The 18,914-nt window shown below is 42.4% G+C and overlaps 2 protein-coding genes across 7 annotated transcripts in view; both read right to left on the bottom strand.

The window, feature by feature from the left end:
• Positions 1 to 404: 404 nt before the first annotated feature.
• On the bottom strand, positions 405 to 13,526 carry LOC109898779 (RNA-binding protein 5-like). 4 transcript variants are annotated; one of them, XM_020493875.2, is made up of 21 exons: positions 13,486 to 13,526; positions 12,709 to 12,777; positions 10,837 to 12,538; positions 10,581 to 10,670; positions 10,365 to 10,434; positions 9,229 to 9,302; positions 6,648 to 6,722; positions 6,098 to 6,413; positions 5,579 to 5,736; positions 5,335 to 5,435; positions 5,175 to 5,244; positions 5,022 to 5,085; positions 4,737 to 4,816; positions 4,475 to 4,604; positions 4,220 to 4,317; positions 3,719 to 4,093; positions 3,478 to 3,633; positions 3,305 to 3,367; positions 2,854 to 3,156; positions 2,561 to 2,695; positions 405 to 1,449 (listed from the first exon to the last, which is right to left on the bottom strand). In XM_020493875.2, exons 2-21 carry the CDS (start codon positions 12,756 to 12,758, stop codon positions 1,357 to 1,359), a joined length of 4,203 nt encoding a protein of 1,400 aa, XP_020349464.1. In that variant the 5' UTR covers positions 12,759 to 12,777; positions 13,486 to 13,526; the 3' UTR covers positions 405 to 1,356. The 4 variants fall into 4 exon arrangements, with proteins under 4 accessions (XP_020349464.1, XP_020349468.1, XP_020349473.1 ...); XM_020493879.2 differs by having other exon boundaries at positions 2,854 to 3,153; XM_020493884.2 differs by having other exon boundaries at positions 5,022 to 5,082.
• Positions 13,527 to 16,378: 2,852 nt separating this feature from the next.
• LOC109898815 (caM kinase-like vesicle-associated protein) overlaps positions 16,379 to 18,914 on the bottom strand; it is a 34,275-nt gene continuing 31,739 nt past the window's right edge. For all 3 annotated transcript variants that reach the window (XM_020493886.2, XM_020493891.2, XM_020493897.2), the window contains exons 8-11: positions 18,665 to 18,801; positions 18,212 to 18,290; positions 18,014 to 18,101; positions 16,379 to 17,831 (exon numbers count right to left, since the gene is read on the bottom strand). In XM_020493886.2, coding sequence (XP_020349475.1) covers positions 17,514 to 17,831; positions 18,014 to 18,101; positions 18,212 to 18,290; positions 18,665 to 18,801 — 622 coding nt within the window. In that variant the 3' untranslated portion in view covers positions 16,379 to 17,513. The remainder of the gene's footprint in view (positions 17,832 to 18,013; positions 18,102 to 18,211; positions 18,291 to 18,664; positions 18,802 to 18,914) is intronic.

Below are 18,914 nucleotides of genomic sequence, written 5' to 3'. Positions count from 1 at the left end.
AGGGGGGTACTCAGATCCAGACTTATTGCTGAGAAGAAACTAAGGGCTGTGGGCGTGGCAAGGAGTCTGGGTAGCCATGGCAATGCCAATGGACAGACAAGTCAGTTTTACAACATCCTATTTCTCATCACTGTCAACAATACCCAAGACCAATGAGCAAAGACCATTGTGCAAATTCCATAAAAACATTTTAAAAAATCATAGGCGTATTCCAGTTCATTGCATTATCTGAATGGGTAATGATGTAACATTTCAGGTTCAGTGACTGTACATATCTCAAAAGAACACTGCTGCCACCCAATGGAGAGTTGCTGAACATCATTTGTCTGACAGAAACAGTCCCATATTGCACACCTTTCCAAACTAATATCACACACATTTCACAGAAATAAACCCGACTCAAATTCAAGTAGATTTGATATTTTACTTAAAAAAAGGTGCGCACACAATACAGAGTATAAATCAAACAAGGAAAGGAATAAGTCCATGTAAAAAGGCTGTGTTAAAATAAATGACCGTGTGTAGCTGAAACCGCCCAGTGGCGTACAACAAGTATTCTACATCGCCAGATCTGGCTGCAATAACACTACACATCAGCCACACACAACACATGGCAAAACAAAAAGCTACATCCCATAAAAGGATTGATTAGGAGGTCAAAGACAGCTTGCTATTTGGGTTGAGTCTGTAGAGCAACTTAGCACCAACTCCACTGCTTCTTCTCCCACTCACCTGCCATCTTGCTCACATTAATCCAGTCTCTCAGATCATCTGGCTCTGTCAGTACTGTGGGGGGGGGGGGGGGGGGGGTGAATGGCCCACCCAACAAGCATAGAGAACACTGCAGAAATGTGGAGGCCCTAACGGTCTCCCTATAGCTCCATTGTCTCAACAGCTACGGACAGATTGCATTGCTGGTAGTACAGTGAGGTGGGCCCACAGATACAGTAAGGGGTGGGCTCAGCCCAAAAGATCCGCTAGGGTTTGGCAGGCACGTTAATTCGACCAATGTTCCCCATACATACAAACACTGGGACACAGTTGGGATTGGGTGATGTGGGGTGTGTTAAGCAGAACAGAACGATGTGCAACGTTTGATTCAAAGGAAACAGTGCTGCTATTAAGAATGTTGAGTATGGTGGTAGGGAGGGCAATTGTGTATGGTGCACTGCATTAGTTTACCGATTTCAAAAGGTCACGCCAATATTGATCAGGTCACACCCACCAACAGCAAACAAAGCTCAAAGGCGGTTGAAGAACGTTGTGCACCGTTTGGGTAAATGTGTCAATCTGTACAAGTCTTCAGTGACTCATCCAATTTAGCAAAATGTTTAATAAACTGAAAAGGAGGAAAGGTCAGTCCAGTTCTTTGAAGCGTGCGAACATGGCCTTGCGCACCGCTTGTTTATAGGTGGCATGATTCCAGACAACAGACTCCTTTTTCTTCCTCTGTGGGAGATAAGATAGGAAGCACAAAGGGTTAAAATCAACACCAAGCTTTAAATAAGAAAAACGGGTTCAAATCACCAACTAGCTTTAATAGAACCTCGTTACGGTCGGACCCTTTTCTCTCTCCAATTTTTGCCTAAAAGGACATACCCAAATCTAACTGCCTGTAGCCCAGGACCTGAAGCAAGGATATGCATATTCTTGATACCATTTCAAATAAAACACTTTGAAGTTGGTGGAAATGTGAAATTAATGAAAGAGAACGTTAGATCTGGTAAACGATAATACAAAAGAAAAAAAACATACACTCCCCCATCAACTTTGAAATGATAGAGAAAGGCCATTATATCACTTACGAGTCTTGGCACAATTTAGCAGTGCATGTGCAAAGTTTTAGACGGATCCAATGATCCATTGCATTACAGTTAAAAATGTTGTATTAAGTCAGCCCAAATGGTGAACTGATACAAGTTCATAACTATAGAGAACATACAAAAATGATGTGGAAATAAAAAAATTCTGTTTACATAATCCCAGGAATGTCATAAATGATGGATAATTTGCTTCCCTACAGAAAAGACACTAACCTTCACACATCTAGATGGGGGACACAGCAGGGGTTCAAACTGTAGAACCCACCTCCTACATTTGAATATAAAAATGGATTTTATCAAACAAAACTATGCTACATTTTATCTCTGGGACCCTCAGGATGACAAATCAGAGCAAATTACTGAAGCACATTATTTAACTTTAGAGGTATCAAACCAGTTGCCGTGATAAAAGTTGTTGTTGTGCACTCTCCAACAATAGCATGGTGTTTTTTTCACTGTAATAGTTAAATTGGACAGTGCAGTTAGATTAACAAGAATTTAAGCTTTCTGCCCATATAAGACACGTCTTTGTCCTGGGAAATTTTCCAGTTACTTACAAAATCATGCTAATCACATTAGCACACGTTAGCTCAACCCGTAGAAGTAAAAAAATAAAAAAAATAAAACTGGGGTCAAAATGACCACCAAGATTTAAATAAAACCAAAAAACAACTGAAGTTAAAATCACCAAAAACCCCAACTTGACAACAGACTGAAAAAGAAAGATGTTATAGTACCTCAACAGGCTCAGAACCTAACCCCGGCCTCTCGCTGCCTTTATGCATGTCCCTGGAGCCACCGACCCAGCTATTCTGGTGTTGATGTTTCCTTCTCTTCTGTTCAGGGGAGCCGTTGGACTCCCTAGCACTCAGCTATGGAACAGATTACAGACATCAATACATCGTTCATATAACATTTCAACAATACTTCCTGAACATAGCGGAATCGGAGGTTAGAAAATTAAACTTTTCACGACAATTGAACTGCTTTACGACTACTTATCAAATGTGTAAATCTAGCCTCCACTGACCTCTTTCTCCTGGTTCTCCAAAGCCTCCAGCTCTTTCTTTGATCTCTTGATCTTCATGTGGATCTCCATGTTTTGCTTGTGGAGGTCTGAGAGCTGCTGGTGGCGCACCAGGCCGTCCTTATTGGGGAACTGTCTCCTACACAGCAGGCACGCCATCTTCTTCCAGTCTGTCAGCTTGTCTTCCTTCTCCTGAGACTGACTCCTAGAGGCCTGAGGATCCTCATGCTGCACCACCTCCTCCTCCTCATCACTGCCTGTTGCTGCGTAGTCTGACGCTAGCAGGCCCAGAGAGCCAATGGACTGCTGGGAAGGGCGGGGAGCAGTTCAGAAACAACGTCACCGGGGAGGGAGGAAGGCACCCCACAGACATAATGGATTGGAATCAAATTCATCCCTTCTTTCCCTCTGATCATACACAACAGAACATTGTAGACCAATCAATCAATCTCACCTTTGAGCCCTTCCCCTCTTTCTTGGGAGGAGCCATAGGCTTCTTGAAGAGGTCGTCTCCACCCTGTTCAGGGAAACAGAAGAGGGACAGTGAAAAAAAAGTTTTTTAAATTTTTTAAATTCCACACCATTGCATTAAAGTACATGAATGTCACAGAGTACCCCGGTACCCACCTTCCTCTCGAAGATGGTGAAGGCTGCGTCAGCTGCCTTGGAGGACTTCCTGTCGTCCAGCCCGCCACCGGAGGTCTTGAGTACAGGGGACGGAACACGGACGCTGTCCTTCTGACGGTTCTGGATCTTAGCCCAGCGCTCCATATCCTTCATGATCTGAGACAGACATGCGTGTTAACTATCTATAAGGTGGTGCATTGTTCCTATAGCTTCATTATACTTGACTATATTGTGGGTTAACCTTGAAAGCAGCTAGGCTCCTGGGTTTCTCCTCTTTCTCTCCTGGTTTGTCTTTGTTGTCTTTCTTGTCTATGCGAGGTGCAGTGTCCTCCTCCTCTCTCCTCTCGGGGGAAGGGTTGGGGTTAGGGTTGGGGGCAGGAGTGGGGTTCAGGAGCTGGGGAGGGTCGAAGTGAGGGGTTGGCTCTGGTCTCTTCATGTCCAGCGGAGCGTCTGCTGCTGGATTAGCCAGAATGGCCTGTACGTCTGGTGCCAAGGCAACACCAGACTGGGCAATGGGGAGCTGGGTGTCTGTAGAGTGTCCTCCGGGAACGGGGATGTACGTCTTGGACACACTGTCCCAGTACAGGTACTCCTGGGTCTGGGCATTGTAGAAATACTGCACACACATGCGCGCACACACACACACACACACGTTGGACATGAAGGACGTAGAGTAGAACAGACACAACAAGGTAATTTGAAGAACATGTATCACATATGAGCTACTGTGTAGAACTCTTACCCTAGAGGCAGGGTCATAGTACAGGGTAGTCTGGGGATCATAGTAGAACCCAGACGTGGCATCATACAGGTAGTTCGTCATGTCTGGAGTTTCAGTAGCTGGACAAATAAAAAAACAGCTGTTACAAGAGTATGACAAGATGACAATAATTAATTTCCTGTCTATTCACATACTTTCCACAGATTCACAAGAGCGTCTGAAGCGGCATATTCCCCGATGTCTGAGGGGTGCACTTGGCCTACTGTTTGGCCTTACCATAGCTGTAGCCATCAGTGCCATGATCTCCTGTTGCTGCCACCCCCCCTGCTGCTGCAGCAGAGGAGACCTGGGGGTCCAGAGCCTGGTGGTAGGGATCAACTGGTGGAGGTTCAGCATAGCCACCTCCCTAGGATGTGGAAGAGGGAAGCATTGGTTAGAAGGGCATTTCACACTCACTCATGCATTTCCTCTGCTTAAACTGTCAATGTTTCTTTACTTTTGGATAAAGTGGTCTTATAATAGTCTGATGGTGTCTTACTGAAGTCATGCTGGAGTTCAAGTGCGAAACAGATGAATTGGAGAGAGGGTCTGAGCTTATCGGTCCACCCATATGATCGCCTAGGTAAAAATAATACAAATAATTTTCTTCCTGCTCATCCTCTACTCAACATGACCTGACAATTGAAGCATGTTGAGCTGAAAGACAGACAACCACAGCCCGACGCAATATTTGTTGTCTCTTCATGTACAGATCCTGGAGGGCATACATTTTCAGGGAGAAAAGTGTTTGAATGGGGATACTGACTAATGAGAGAGGTCTCACCTTGCATGTTAGGTGGGGGGCCTCCTGGTGGTTGGTTGGGAGGTTGGGATGAATAGTACTGCTGCTGCGATTAGAGTATAAAACAACACATTCGTTTTCTAACCAACACATTATCTCAACAAAACCAAAAATGATACCAAACACCTAACGTACCTCCGTCATACTGGCCTCAGGTGGGTACCCCAGGAGAGAAGTGTTCGATTTATCAAACTCTTTTCTGTAGCTGCCAGGAGAATAGAAAACATCAAATCATCAGTGGTATAAAAAAAAATTACACTGAAGAGCTTGGTTACATGATATAAGTGTCCCTCACTTTTGGTTCTTCAGTGGCTTAGCAACCTCAGCGTAAACCCTGACCCCGTCGATAGAGAGAGGCCTGGGCTTGGTGAGGAGCTCTACCAGACGGGTCACTTGCTAGGATGGAAGAAAGGCCACGTCATGACATCCAGACATAACATCCATTAAGCAGGGTACAACTCTCAGACATTCATACACATGGGAGTGCAATAAACCATGACAAAGTGGCCAACTGACATGTAATGGCAGCTATGTGATACCTCATGGGAGTCCATGTCTACGAAGCAAAAGCATTTGGCTCCCGGGGGTTTTCCTCTGACCAGACGAACGTTCCTCTCATCAAGGTAGGCGAAGGGGTCCAGGGATTTCAGAATGGTCTCCACTGTAGTGGTGGGCTTCACATTCTTTATGATCATTGCTGTGAGGAAACATGAACAATCACACTGATCTTGAGCTTTCCTTAGAAACAAACAAATGTTTTAAATAAACAAATCACACCATCAACCCCTTACTAGGGTTCCCTACTCCCCAAAGATTCCATTTCTAAATACCCTACTCCCCAACTATTCCAATTCTAAATGCCATACTCCCTAACTATTCCAATTCTAAATTCCCCCCATTCTAAATTCCCTAACGATTCCCATTCTAAATTCCCTATTCCCCAACAATTCCCATTCTAAATTCCCTACTCCCCGACTATTCCAATTCTAAATTCCCTACTCCCCGACTATTCCAATTCTAAATTCCCAACTATTGCAATATTGCCCCAGCTCACTCACTCTTGCTCTCCTTAAAGATGGGGTCCATCTGATGTGGGCCAGGGCCTTGGCGGGGGGGGTTGCGGCTGGCCCAGGACTCTGCCTGCTGCTCAGCCTCCTGCTGTCTAAGTTGCTGGTCCACCTGCTGCTGCCAGGCCTCTGGGGTAAGGTCCGAGCTACGCTGCCATGAGCCCTGCTGGGACAGTGGGTCAACTGGTGTCTTGGCTTGGGAGACATCCTGGCTGTGGTGCTCATTCTTGGCCTTGTCGACCAGGAGCTGGCCTGGGCATGGCAGTAGGGGTTCCTGGGTCGGGGGGCCTGCCTTGTGCCCTGGTTCCTGAAGCAGCAAGAGAAGGCATATCAGTTATTTGGTGGTGGTTGTCTCAACAATCTATGGCTTAACATAAGGAGCACAGGCAAATCAAGTCCAGCATGCATACAAATCTTGGGGTGGACATTACCAATAAGAAAAAATAACTATGCTACTAGCATGCTTAAAACAAGAACAAAGGTAAAAGGAATAAATCACTTCCAACTACAAAAGGCCCTAACTGTGATATCCAACACTTACTAGAGCTTCCTTGCCAATTCTGTCCGGCTGGACGTATCGCATCAGAGCTGTTTTAGTGCCAACCTTCAGGGATCCCTGAAAAACAGGAAGAGAGTGAGCTAGATTCAAACTGAGGAATCTGCTTCCTTGCCAACCAAGTGACTCACAATTCTAAATGTTCCAAGAGAATAAGACTCCCATCATGCACTGTGGCAGGTTTAGTCCTCCTCTGTGGTGAGGGTAAAGGGGACAACCATTATGGTTCTGACAGGGAAATGGAACTTAGATTGACCAATACCTTCCAAGGTATTTCATTACTGTTTGCCAGGAGGTGGAAATTCTAGCTTTTCTCATGTACAGTACTTTGGGGAGGAGATTATGAATTTCATATTAGTGGTCTTACTAGATAAAGCTAGAAAGCTATATTCTTTGACAGTATAGGGCTCAAATATGTACTTAAAATGTGTACTTAATCCAACACGAAATTCAATATACCATTGTGTCGGCAGTGCTCTGTAAATGTATGACACTAATCTGCATAAAGGCATGACTGACATGACTGCATGATTTGACATGCAAGCTGTAGGTTGGTACTCAAAATCTCCAGTTTAACTAAAATGGTGAGTGGCAGTTTTATCTACAATAACCCATACTTTCTGAGTTCAGTATCGTTAACAGGGTTAGGATTGTAAGACCCAGTAACCAAGACGAGTGTATTTGAAACTTTTTATGTAGTCGTTGATGGGTAAAGATACAGCTGACTACATGAAACAATTGTGAGGAAGCGCATGTTTCTAGAATCAATATCTTAGGTAACTAAATCATAACCATTGGATGGTAGACCCAAAACCATTGTAGCAACCAGCTACCCAATGGGGTAAATTAACATAGAAAACACATCAAAGGAACATGTAACACCTGTCACTGGTTCTGCTTCTTTCCAGCCTTGAGCAGAGCCAGATATGGCTGGCCTAGATGATGTTCTGTTGCTTAAGAATGTAGTGCATCACGATTCCCTCAATATGGGAACCAGAATAGGCCAATATGGTTGGGAGAATATCAGTTATCTATACCCTAAATCTATACCCATGGCGTGCACCACTGACATTCACCTGTGCTACCATGGCTAAACTTTACATGGCTCTATACCAATGGGACCAATAGAAAGGTCTCACAACAAAAGGAGAAAGTGAGCCAAGAACTGTGGTCAAGAGAAAAGATTCCTCTGCTGTCAAGTGGATGGGCATCAAGAAGATGTATGCTTGTATTTAGCAGGTAAGAGTAGATCTGATGTGGAGGATGCATTTAGAGATGGAGTCTATCCATTCAGCAATGCAAAGGAATAAAGTTACTATGGTTGATGCACAGCTCTCTGTGTAGAGAAAGATGAATGAAATCGAACATTGTCCACTTGTTGAGATCAACAAATGAGTAAAACCCTCAAGACAAACAGTCACAGAGTATTCTAGAACATATCTAGTAAGTACCCCCAAGACACAGGTAAAGTTGGCCTTGTGGATAGCCAAAGGTGATGGCAGGATATTGCCAAGAAGGAATAAGTCAAAGGAAAAAGGGTCACAGCAAACTGTAAACAGATCAACTTTCCAAAATTGCCACCAAAGGACCGTTGAAAGGATAATGGCCACCAGCAAAATTAAAAGCAACTTCGTGTACGTTTAAAGTCTGTGTAAAGTTGAAAGGAAAAAAAAAAAACTAATACGGACTTGAACGCCAGCTCAGAAATGGCTGCCTTACTCGTGTAAGCACAACCTATCCCAGAACAGCAGTCATTTTTTTTTTTTTTTAATCTATTGAGCTTCAAGTTCCATAAATAACTTTATAATGGAATATGTAAATGATTCAAAGCTAATATTATATCTAAACTGAGTAGTCTGTGATCTGGAAAAGACCTTAGGATCCTTAATATATTATTCTGCAGGTAATAACCATAACACCAATAGCTACTATTCCCAGCCTGATAAAAACAAAGTTAAAATGACACAAAAAAACTAAAACATGAAGGATCTGACATTGCTATCTAAAAATGAACAGATATCACTGTAAAGAAAAGTATCCAACTAAGACCTGGATGGACAGAGGACCAAGAATCCAGGAAGACCCATTATGATAATATGCCTATGGGCTTAGACATACAACGTACCTTATTTCTTATTCCATGTATCCAAACATTTACCTCATTTATTGTTTTGAGACTACGTTATTTTTTTCTCTCAAAGATGGTTTTCTTTGTTTTCATTTCTAAATTCATTCCGATTTAAGAGGATTACATTACAGCAAACAAATCTGGAGAATGTTGTTCGAAGTGGTTTCTCTTTTTCTTTCCTTTTCAATGCCAAGTGCATCACCAGAAGCACGCCTCCTCTTTGACCTCATTATTAAGCTATTGTTGTGCGAAGTCCCCTTGAACATACGCCAACGATGTCAATTCACACACCCACAGGTAGGGAGTAACTCCCATAAATTATCCCAAACAATAACCAACCCTGCTCCCACCTCTCCCCCTTCTAAAATGCCCGCCCCCAGCCCAAGCCTTCTTCCTGCCCGAAGGCACAGCCGATGTAGAGAGATGAGGATGGGCCACCTGGTTGGATTCCATGAAGTGGACTGCATCCTCGAGGTTTAAAAACTCCACATAGGCCGTATCGTAGCTGTAACCTGGGGACAGCATTTGAAATACAGATGGATTTGCGTTAGTCAATTCCAGTAAGGAAAGCAGTTCACGAAAGGAGATCACATTCAGCATTTTTGTGGTGATGGTGTAGCATTTCGATGAATACATTGGGGGAAATTGAACATTGTCCTAATTCTCAATTTTTTGACATGTATGCCAATCTCTCCATACCTTTGCAGCACAAAATGCATTCTAGTCATTTATCTTTAATATTTGAGTTGGCAATGTTGTCATTAATTAAAAGCCAGTACCAACATCTTTTCCAGATTCAACTATGGATTGAATGTTGTCTGTAAACATACTCCCAAGTACACCAACTAGAGCTTACTTAAAATTTCCCTCTTAAGGTAAATTCCTGCAAGCATAGCATAACCTAAGTGCTACTAAGGCATATGTGTACTGTGTATGATTTAAGTGCTACTAAGGCACAGGCCTACTTTGTATGAAAGAAAGTACAGATTGTCTTGCTGCATTTTAAACCTGCCATAATAGTTTGTCACTCAGAAACTTGGTATTGTAGCTTCTCAGGGATCCAAAATGTAACGTAGATGGCTGATGCAGTCCTACAATCAAATCATTGAGAAAACTTTAGTCTAAGCTGAATGATGAGAAAAGCAACACCAAGAACCTGAAGTACTTACATAGTCTAATATAAACTTGCTGCCTATATTCTATCGTAATCAAATAGTTTTTTGTTTCAATAAAATAGAAAATGGTGTATAAGGAAAAGGTGTGAACAACATAAGAGATTGCGTGTCATAACAACTTTTGTGACTGATAGTCACTGTCAAAGACTGCTGCAATAAGGATGTTTGGACAGTCTTCCTACATTGTCAGGAATGAAAAACACTAATGGCTACATACTTAGAAAACTTGGCTGTTGAACTGATGAGCGATTGCATCAAGACCGAGAACATCGGAGGCAACAAAGACACTTTGAAAAGAATATGAGCGTATGATTCGAATAGCGAAACAGCGAAACAATTCGTAGGAGATTCGAGATATCGTTCGAGTTGAGCATGTCCACACGGGGACTTTTGTCTCACCTGGCACAACATTCTTGATTTTCATGCCCTGCATTGGGACACCATCGCGGACTGCAAAGGCACCAAGGATCTAAAAGATAATTAAATATTATTAGGCTCTAACCTTCACACACACACCTATAGGTAAAAACTAAAATTCTATCGCCTAACTGCATGATTTTGTGCAATCAGAAAAGTATCAAGTCAAACGCTAAATGTCTGTGTTTTGATTCCTACCTGCTCCATTGTGGCCGTCTTAGGAATTCCAGTGATGCAAATTGTATGAGTAACCTTGTCCTTCACAGATGCACTCCGGTAATCCTGATCCTTTAGTTGACAATTTAAATAACAGGTTAAAGCAATTGAAATTCATATAAATTATAAAATGGACCACCAACAGATGTACAATAACATTTGTATGGAATTTGTATTTAAATAAATAAAAAACATTTACATTTTCAATGGGTTTAGTCTAAATATTTGCTTTACTAACCTGGGAACCAGAGTCACTGAATTTTGGAGCCGGGACTGCTTTGGATTCTTTTAGAACTTTGTCAGGTCCTGGCAGCTCCTCATGTTTGTAGTCAAAGACAATCCCTGGACCTGTTCTGTAATCAATGTCCCTGTAGTCCTGGTCTTTGCCTTGGAAGTCTGGCCCTGGAACCAGCTTAACACTCCCTGGGCCTTGTTCAAGCAATTCATCCTTCGGCCCTTTAAATCGAGTTTTATCGTTTGGCCCATGGCCCAGTGGAGTTGGTGGAGTCTTCTCTAGGATGTATGGGGGTCTGTCCTTCTCCAAGAGGTATGGGGGCCTGTCAACCTGATTTGATGCATTTTGAGTCTGCTTGGGATCCCCATGTTCGGGCCAGCGCTTGCCGTCATTCTCTCTGTTCGGCATGTTTGGCAGGAGCCCAGGACCCATGGGTGGAAAGGCAGGGTCCTGAAGACTTCTACGGCCAAAAGGTGGCAGATCCATGCCAGGGATATCTGTGGGTGGCTTTTTATCCCAGTTCTGGGAACGTGGAGCTTCTCTGTTGGGGCGAGGGAAGTCAAAAGGAGGCCCATTTTTTTTCCCAGGGAATTCTGTAGGTGGCATGTTCCTTTCTTTAAAGTTTGCCGGCTCTCCAAGAAGACTGCCTTCTCTGGACACTGGAGGGAATCGCTGTCCCTGAATCTCTTTGGAGAAAGGAGGAAGACCTCTGGTCATAGGGGATGGATGAGAGTCCTTCTCCTTCTTACGGTTCTTCCACTCCTCTGCAAGCGACACCTCTTCCATTTCTGGGAATTCTCTGTCTCTAAGGGTGCCTTCTGGATCTGTACCCACAAACTTGGGTCTGTTTGGGCCACCAAGATCTGGAGGGCCGCCAGGCCTTCCCCTGACATCCATTAGAGCCCCATCATTGTCGGCAAATCTTACGGGAGATCTATCCCTACCTCTGAATTCAGCTGGAGGTCCAACGCGGTTTCTGAAGTCCGTATCAGACTCAAATCTTTTCCTTGGATTCAATGGAGGAGCACCCCTCCTGTCAAAGTCCATCATTCCCCTGTCTCGATCTCGGTCTCGTGGAGGCATGTCCATATTAAACCCATCAATGTCATCCATGCCCATCGGGGGCCTGTCTATGGGTGGCCTGTCCCTATCACGCATGTCTCTGAACCCCTCATTTCTACCCATAGGCTCCATGGGAAATCCTCCTCGCCTTCCATCCATGTCTGGATTGTTGAAGCCTGGCATATCCTTGCGGAACATATCCCTGTCTCTCATGTCAATAAATCTGTCATTTGGCTCTCGTAGATCTCGTGGAGGCATGCCTCTCCCTCCCATGCCTCTCCCCCTCACATCTCTCCCCCCCATTCCTCTCCCTCCCATGCCTGGCCCAGGCCCCATGAAACCACCACCAGCAGCTGCATTAAGCAGCTTGTCCCTGATTGACATTTCATACTGCCTTCTGAGGCTGAAGTCTGGCTCTTCTCCAGGTCTCCCCAGGAAATCCCTAGGTGGTTCTCCTCTCCCTCGTATGTCATGTGGTTCCATATCACGGTCCCTCATATCAGGTGGACAGTCCATCCTCCTCATGTCCATAGGAGGCCCCCGATCCTGTGGTCCCCTGGGACCCATGTTCATTCCGTCTCTACCCCTGAAATCAGACATAGGGCCATCTCGGCCCCCAAACATTTCTCCACGATTGTCCCCACTGGAACAAAAAAAAGTCCGAATTCATTCTTTGGGCTCTAAACATTTACAAACATTTTTAAATTAAGTAGCTCTCAAATCAAGTAACCACCATAAGAATTTAAAATCATGAACTTTCTCTTGCAAGATAGTTTTTCTATTTGCATACAGCAATTGCCACCATCTGCTTACCGAAAGGGTGGGCCCCCTTGTGGTCCTCTCCTGGGTCCATCCCACATCATTTTCAAATAACCAGCTTATCTGACAGAGCAAAAATATGTCATGTCAAATCCCAGACAGTAGTATAACTCCGATGCATTTTTTCCTTCACAGTATAAATACCCCTTCTGTAGGGAGATCGATAAGCATCATATTTAAGTAAACAAAAACAGTGTAGCTACTACAAAGCGAGATGGTATTGATACCATAGTCTGCATCAACCACCATCTTTATTTAGCCTCGTATGTTGTGCCAATGAATAGAGTCGTTAGCAAGATAGATATGTGACATGGGTATTAAGATGGGGCTAATACTTGTGCTACTAACGTTAGCTAGCTAAATTGAGTAAGATAGTAGCTAGCTCCATTCAGTCAATATTTACCACACCATTTGTTGATCAGTTGAAACTAGCTAACGTTAGCTTACTGTCTGGCTAGCTATCAAGTATGTTGATGAAAAACAAGCAAGGTAGACGATGGCGTGCATTGCCAGTTAATGACGACGTTTCATCTAGCTAACTAACGTTATCCGTGCTGGCAACCATGTCTAGCTAGCTACAGTAACGCCAACGTTAAACTGCCTCCATCGGCTTTGTATTCCAAGCCACGAGCGAGCTCATATACTGGCAGGTACCCATCTGTTTTCAAAGAATACGCGATATAATGTTTTTATTTTACGCCAGATGTTGATATGAGCGTTACATAATCATATTTCATTCATTTCTACGTATTTTTCATAGGGGAGACTCACCTTGATATTTCTTCTGAGAAACAATCCGGGAATAAATGGAGACCGGAAATTTTAAGGAACCGATATTTCCGGGGAGGGTAACTTTTAAGTGGGAATTGTAGTCCTCTGACAGCGTGAGAACTACAGTATCCACTGATGGCAGCAAGTATACTAAGAAACGCCGTTTGACGCGTCAAATAACGGGCAGGCATAAGCTATGGACAACGAACACAATTGCATTTTTATCGATGGCAATTTGAATGCACAGAAATACTGTGACGAGATCCTGAGCACCATTGTTTTGCCATTCTGTACATAATTCCTGGAAGTTGAAAATGTCACAGTTCTTACATGGCCTGCATACTCACTAGACATTTCACAGGACAGCGTGTTCCAGTTCCCACCAATATCAGGCTCCTGAGTGGTGCAGCGGTGTAAGGCATTGCATCAGAGTGCAAGAGGCATCACTACAGACCCTGGTTTGATCCTGGGCTGTATCACAACCAGCTGTGACCGGCACTCCCATAGGGCGCCGCACAATTGCCCCAGAGTCATTTGGCTGGGGTAGGCCATCATTGTAAATAGGGTTTGGCTGGGGTAGGCCATCATTGTAAATAAGAATTTGCTCTTAACTGACTTGCCTGGTTAAATAAAAAAATATCCAGCAACTTCATACAGTCATTGAAGAGTAGACAACATTCCACAGGCCACAATAAACAGCCTGATCAACTCTATGTGATGGAGAGGTGTCGCGCTGCATGAGGCAAATGGTGGTCACACCAGCTACTGACTAGTTTTCTGATCCACGCCCCTACCTTTTTCTTAAGGTATCTGTGACCAACAGATGCATATCTGTATTCCCAGTCATGTGACATCCATACATTAGGGCCTAATGCATTTATTTTAATTGCCTGAATTCTTTATATGAACTGTAACTCAGTAAAATCTTTGAAATTGTTGCATGTTACGTGTATATATTTGTTCAGTATAATAAATAAATCCACACATAAAAAAAGCTAAAATACTCACTCAAATGAATGTATTTTCTCGACATATCTGTATGTTTTTAATTATGTATGTTTTATCTAATTATTCAAACTTTCATAAATTTTATTCATTTATATATTTATTCATGTATTTCTTTATCCCATTTGGAAATGAGGGGGTGTCAAACGTCCATGGCTGGTATCTAACACACCATTGGTTGATCAATATCACGCCTTGACTGCATGACAATAAAGCAATTCTGAAGTTCAATACATCCACAGAGCAATTTCAGCAAATTTGTATTTATTGGTAAATTAATTCATCATTGACTTCTGTTGATTTACTACAAAAAGTCGAATCATGCCCTATTTGGACTAGAATTAACAAGTTTGGAATGTTGTTATATAAATTGAACAAAACACAATTATTTAATTTTACCAAAAATTAAAAATCCGTTGAAATCGCACTGTGAATGTATTGGCTATGGTCCGTGAAATGTTCACACAAATATTGGCAACGTAGCTCTAATTGCAGGACTTTAACTGTGTTGAAATCAAGTCATCAATTCAGCCTAGTGTGTTTAATGACCATTCATATCTATGGATCTTACCTATGGATCTTGGGTCCATAAATCCAGAATCCAACTGTGAAGAGTTTATAGAAATATTAGCATCATAGCTCATATCGCAGGACTTTCAGAACACTGTGAAATGAGTAACATTTTATAATATTTATCAGTTTAGGGGAATGAATGTCTACACCTTGTCAGCTCAGGGATATGAACTTGCAACCTTCCAGTTGCAAGTCTACCGCTCTAACCACTGGGCTAGCTGCCGCCCCATCTAGTGTACATATAAATGCTAGAATTGATAAGTATATCAGTGCGCTGGAAAACGGATTAAATTAACTTTACTCAAAAAACAATGCGCTAGATAAACTCAAGAAATGTTAACTTTTCTTGGATAAACTCGCTCGGCAAAGGTGTTCGAACGACGCATGCTCTCGAGCGAGAACAGCGCAGGTAAAGTTAGTTGGCGCCATTTGACATTAGTTGCTGTTCCTTTCATACTAATCGAATGCTTGCAAACAAGGATGGAATTTAAGGGTTTTGGGTACATGCCAGTTGGGCTTTTGGAGACAGCAATTTCTACGAGGCCGGTAACATTCGGGTTGAAAATCTGTGCCATGGGATGTATGAAAATATACAATTTCGCTAGTTTTGCACTTTTTCTAATTGTCCAGTCAAAATAGTAGCCTTAGGCTAACAGGCTAGATTCATTTCCATCCCTGCTCGCAAGTTTCTGTAACAATCTAGATAGCAAGCCAACCAAAACTATTTTACCCTGTGGAGAAAGGGGCACTTGGATGAAGTGGAGCAGGAGGCCAGAAAAAAAAATCTAATTCTACGAGTAAATGGAAACAACAACAACAAAGACTCATCGTTGTTACCAGCAACTTGCCAATTTGCAGCCAGGCTAACCCACCAGCCGTAGCATATCATGTTTTGTGACAAATCTGTAACCTTAGATAGCTAATATAACAACCAAACACCACAGATGAATATGATTATATTAACATATGGAAAACGGCTTAAATTGGTTAGGGGCTCGTAAGCAAGCATTTCACTGTAAGGTCTACACCAGCTGTATTCGCCGCATGTGACTAATGCAATTTGATATATCTTATAACTTATGTTATATATTAACTTAGTTATGTCTCAAAATTAAGTATATCAAACGTTAGTCAACTTTCTCAGTGCATCCAGTAAAGACAACCACATAACTCGCTTGCTAACTAGCTACATAGGCAATAAAATGCACTTTTTTGTGTGTAATTTCAGCATCCCCGATGCAGGATGTGATGACAGGATTACTTTTCTGGAATGAAATGAGGATGATACATTGGTATACATTGTGCATCAAAAATATAACTTGTGAATCACCATTAATTTTATTATAGATTTCAGTCAAGGAATACAGAGACAAAATATGAGGGACGTTACTCAAAATACAAGAAAATGTTGTCGTTAAATGAACACATACTAATAGCATACATTAACCTTGTAGCACACTTGTAAATGTGTGAGGTTTGATAAAATCATTGCTTTGTTCTGTCACATACTTATGTGGTGGCTCCCATGATATGAATAAGTGAATTAAGAATATATATTTTTCAGCTTTACATGTATTCATGGGAAAAGAGGAAAAAACAATGTATCAAGTGTATAATCTGTAAATTACAAATATTTTCTACTGTCCCTAGCTGGTCATGGCATATGGGAGAAAAAACTCATACTGATCAGTCACAATTAAAGTGATTCAAAAAAGTCAGTTTTATATAGCAATACCAATATTGCTCAATTGATAGATTTACATAATACTTTGGCAACCCTTCAGCTCAGCTAAAAGATGCTTAAAACATAGATACCACACCGTGTAACAGGCTTGACACTACCTTAAACTAATTACATACAACATGAGCTACTATTTGCAAATCTTAATAAAGGCCTGTACATTATTTTATTGGGACCATGAATCAACCAGACAGACGCTCACAGGTTTCTTTTGTCTTTTCATAAACGGGAGTATAAAGACAAAATATGCAGTTATTAGTTGCTTTGAGGATAATTTCTCACTAACATATCGACTAGGGTACAGTAGCAAACAGATTTAGAAATTGCCTCTCTAAGAGATGGAACCAAGGAGGCAGGACATTACAAACATGTACTGTAGGTGTCTAAGAACTGCACTAAAAGGTGTGATTCAGATTCAAACAGATACATTTATAGAATTGAGATTTCCATGAAATTAAAAGTAATTAATTGAAGAGAAAGTTTGAGACTGAGACATTTCCTAGACCTGCTCAAAATAATTAGTATTCCTCACACGCTTTGAAAAGGATGAGTATCCTTAAAACAATGCTTAATATAGACAGACCATCTCAAACAATCACAGATATAACAGACGAGTGAGATGTTGCTGCACTAATGCTGCAAGAAGGAGGGTGGGGCGGAGTGTTATTGACAGGGTGTGTGTGGTGGGGTTGTACTGGTGCTGCTCTGTCTAGCCATTCTGATCGTCCTGTGTTTGTGGGGGTGTTTGGAGGGGCACTGCGGCGTCCCCGTTACACCGTTGCAGGGGATCTGCCTCTGGCTCATCAGGAGTGATGATGGCGGGTAAATTCTGTGAGTCAGGGACCTGGAGGGTGACCGAGGCCTCTGTGCTGACAGGGGTGCCCTCAGGAGCGTCAGCTGAGGGTACTGGAGTGTTGCTGGAGGTGACAGGGCATGTAGAGCCCCCTGGAACTGGGCTGGAGGCCCCTGAGTCCCTCTGTTCTGGAGTTCGAAGCCTCTTCATCATTGTTGTGACCCGTACAGCTTTCTGTGGAAGAGGAAGACCATAGAAAGATATTTTTAGAATGCTATCATCTAAGTGAAGAATCTGCGCAGTGAATGAATAGAACTTTATATGCACAACATTCATACATTATGCAGTGCAGCCAAGTTACACAATGATTGTAAAAAGTACCAAAAAAAGGTTTGTTTGACAGAAAGGAAGAATACCTTCCACTTGGCTTTGGCAAAGTTCTTTTCAATTTGCCCACACACTCCATCCCTGATGTTCTTATTGGACGCTGCATTCCCAGAAATCCTGAAACAAGGGACAGGCAAACAGAAAACCAATCAAAACACATACACACACACACTGCGAACTTAAGAAGAAAAAATGGTTATGTATTTTAATCTTGGATCGATCCATACCATTCATGGTTGATGGCCTCCTGTGCAGTCAGTCTTTGATCCTGCTCCACTTCCATCAGACTTGCCACCAGGCTTTTCGCTGTACAACAAATAAAAAAATGGAATACAATTTTATTTGTCACGTGCTGAAAATAACAAGTGTAGACCTTACTGTGATATGCTTACTTACAAGACCTTAACTAGCAATGGAGTTAAGAAACATATTTACTAAATAAACTAAAGTAAAAAAAATAAAAGAGTAACAATAACGAGTCTATATACAGGGGGTACCGGTACCGAGTTACTGTGTGGGGGTACAGGTTAGTCAAGGTATTTGTACACATCTTTTCTTTCTCTCTTCTGGTGCAACAGAAGTAGACACTCCTAAAAACCTTAATTTTCCCATCTACTGGTTCCTAAATGTGCTACGTAGTACTGCATTTTGATTTGATCTCGAATTATAGTGTTTTATACCTGAGTCAGAGATATCATCCCAGTACGGTGAGTCAAACTCATAGTCTCCTGACAGAATCTTGAGGAAAAGATTCTTGTCGTGATTATCATAGTCGTCATCTTCCATTTCGTCATAGAAAGGGGGGTTTCCAGACAGGCTGGAGAAAGAAAACAAGACATAGTTGATAGTCACCTGAGATGGACGATAACACGAGTACTGTATGGGCAAGACACTGTAAACTCTAGTGAACTGAGGTGATAGAGAACACTC

This window comes from Oncorhynchus kisutch, linkage group LG1, assembly GCF_002021735.2.
Source record: "Oncorhynchus kisutch isolate 150728-3 linkage group LG1, Okis_V2, whole genome shotgun sequence".
Lineage (NCBI taxonomy): Eukaryota > Metazoa > Chordata > Actinopteri > Salmoniformes > Salmonidae > Oncorhynchus > Oncorhynchus kisutch.
This window is presented reverse-complemented; position numbering and strand designations above follow the sequence as displayed.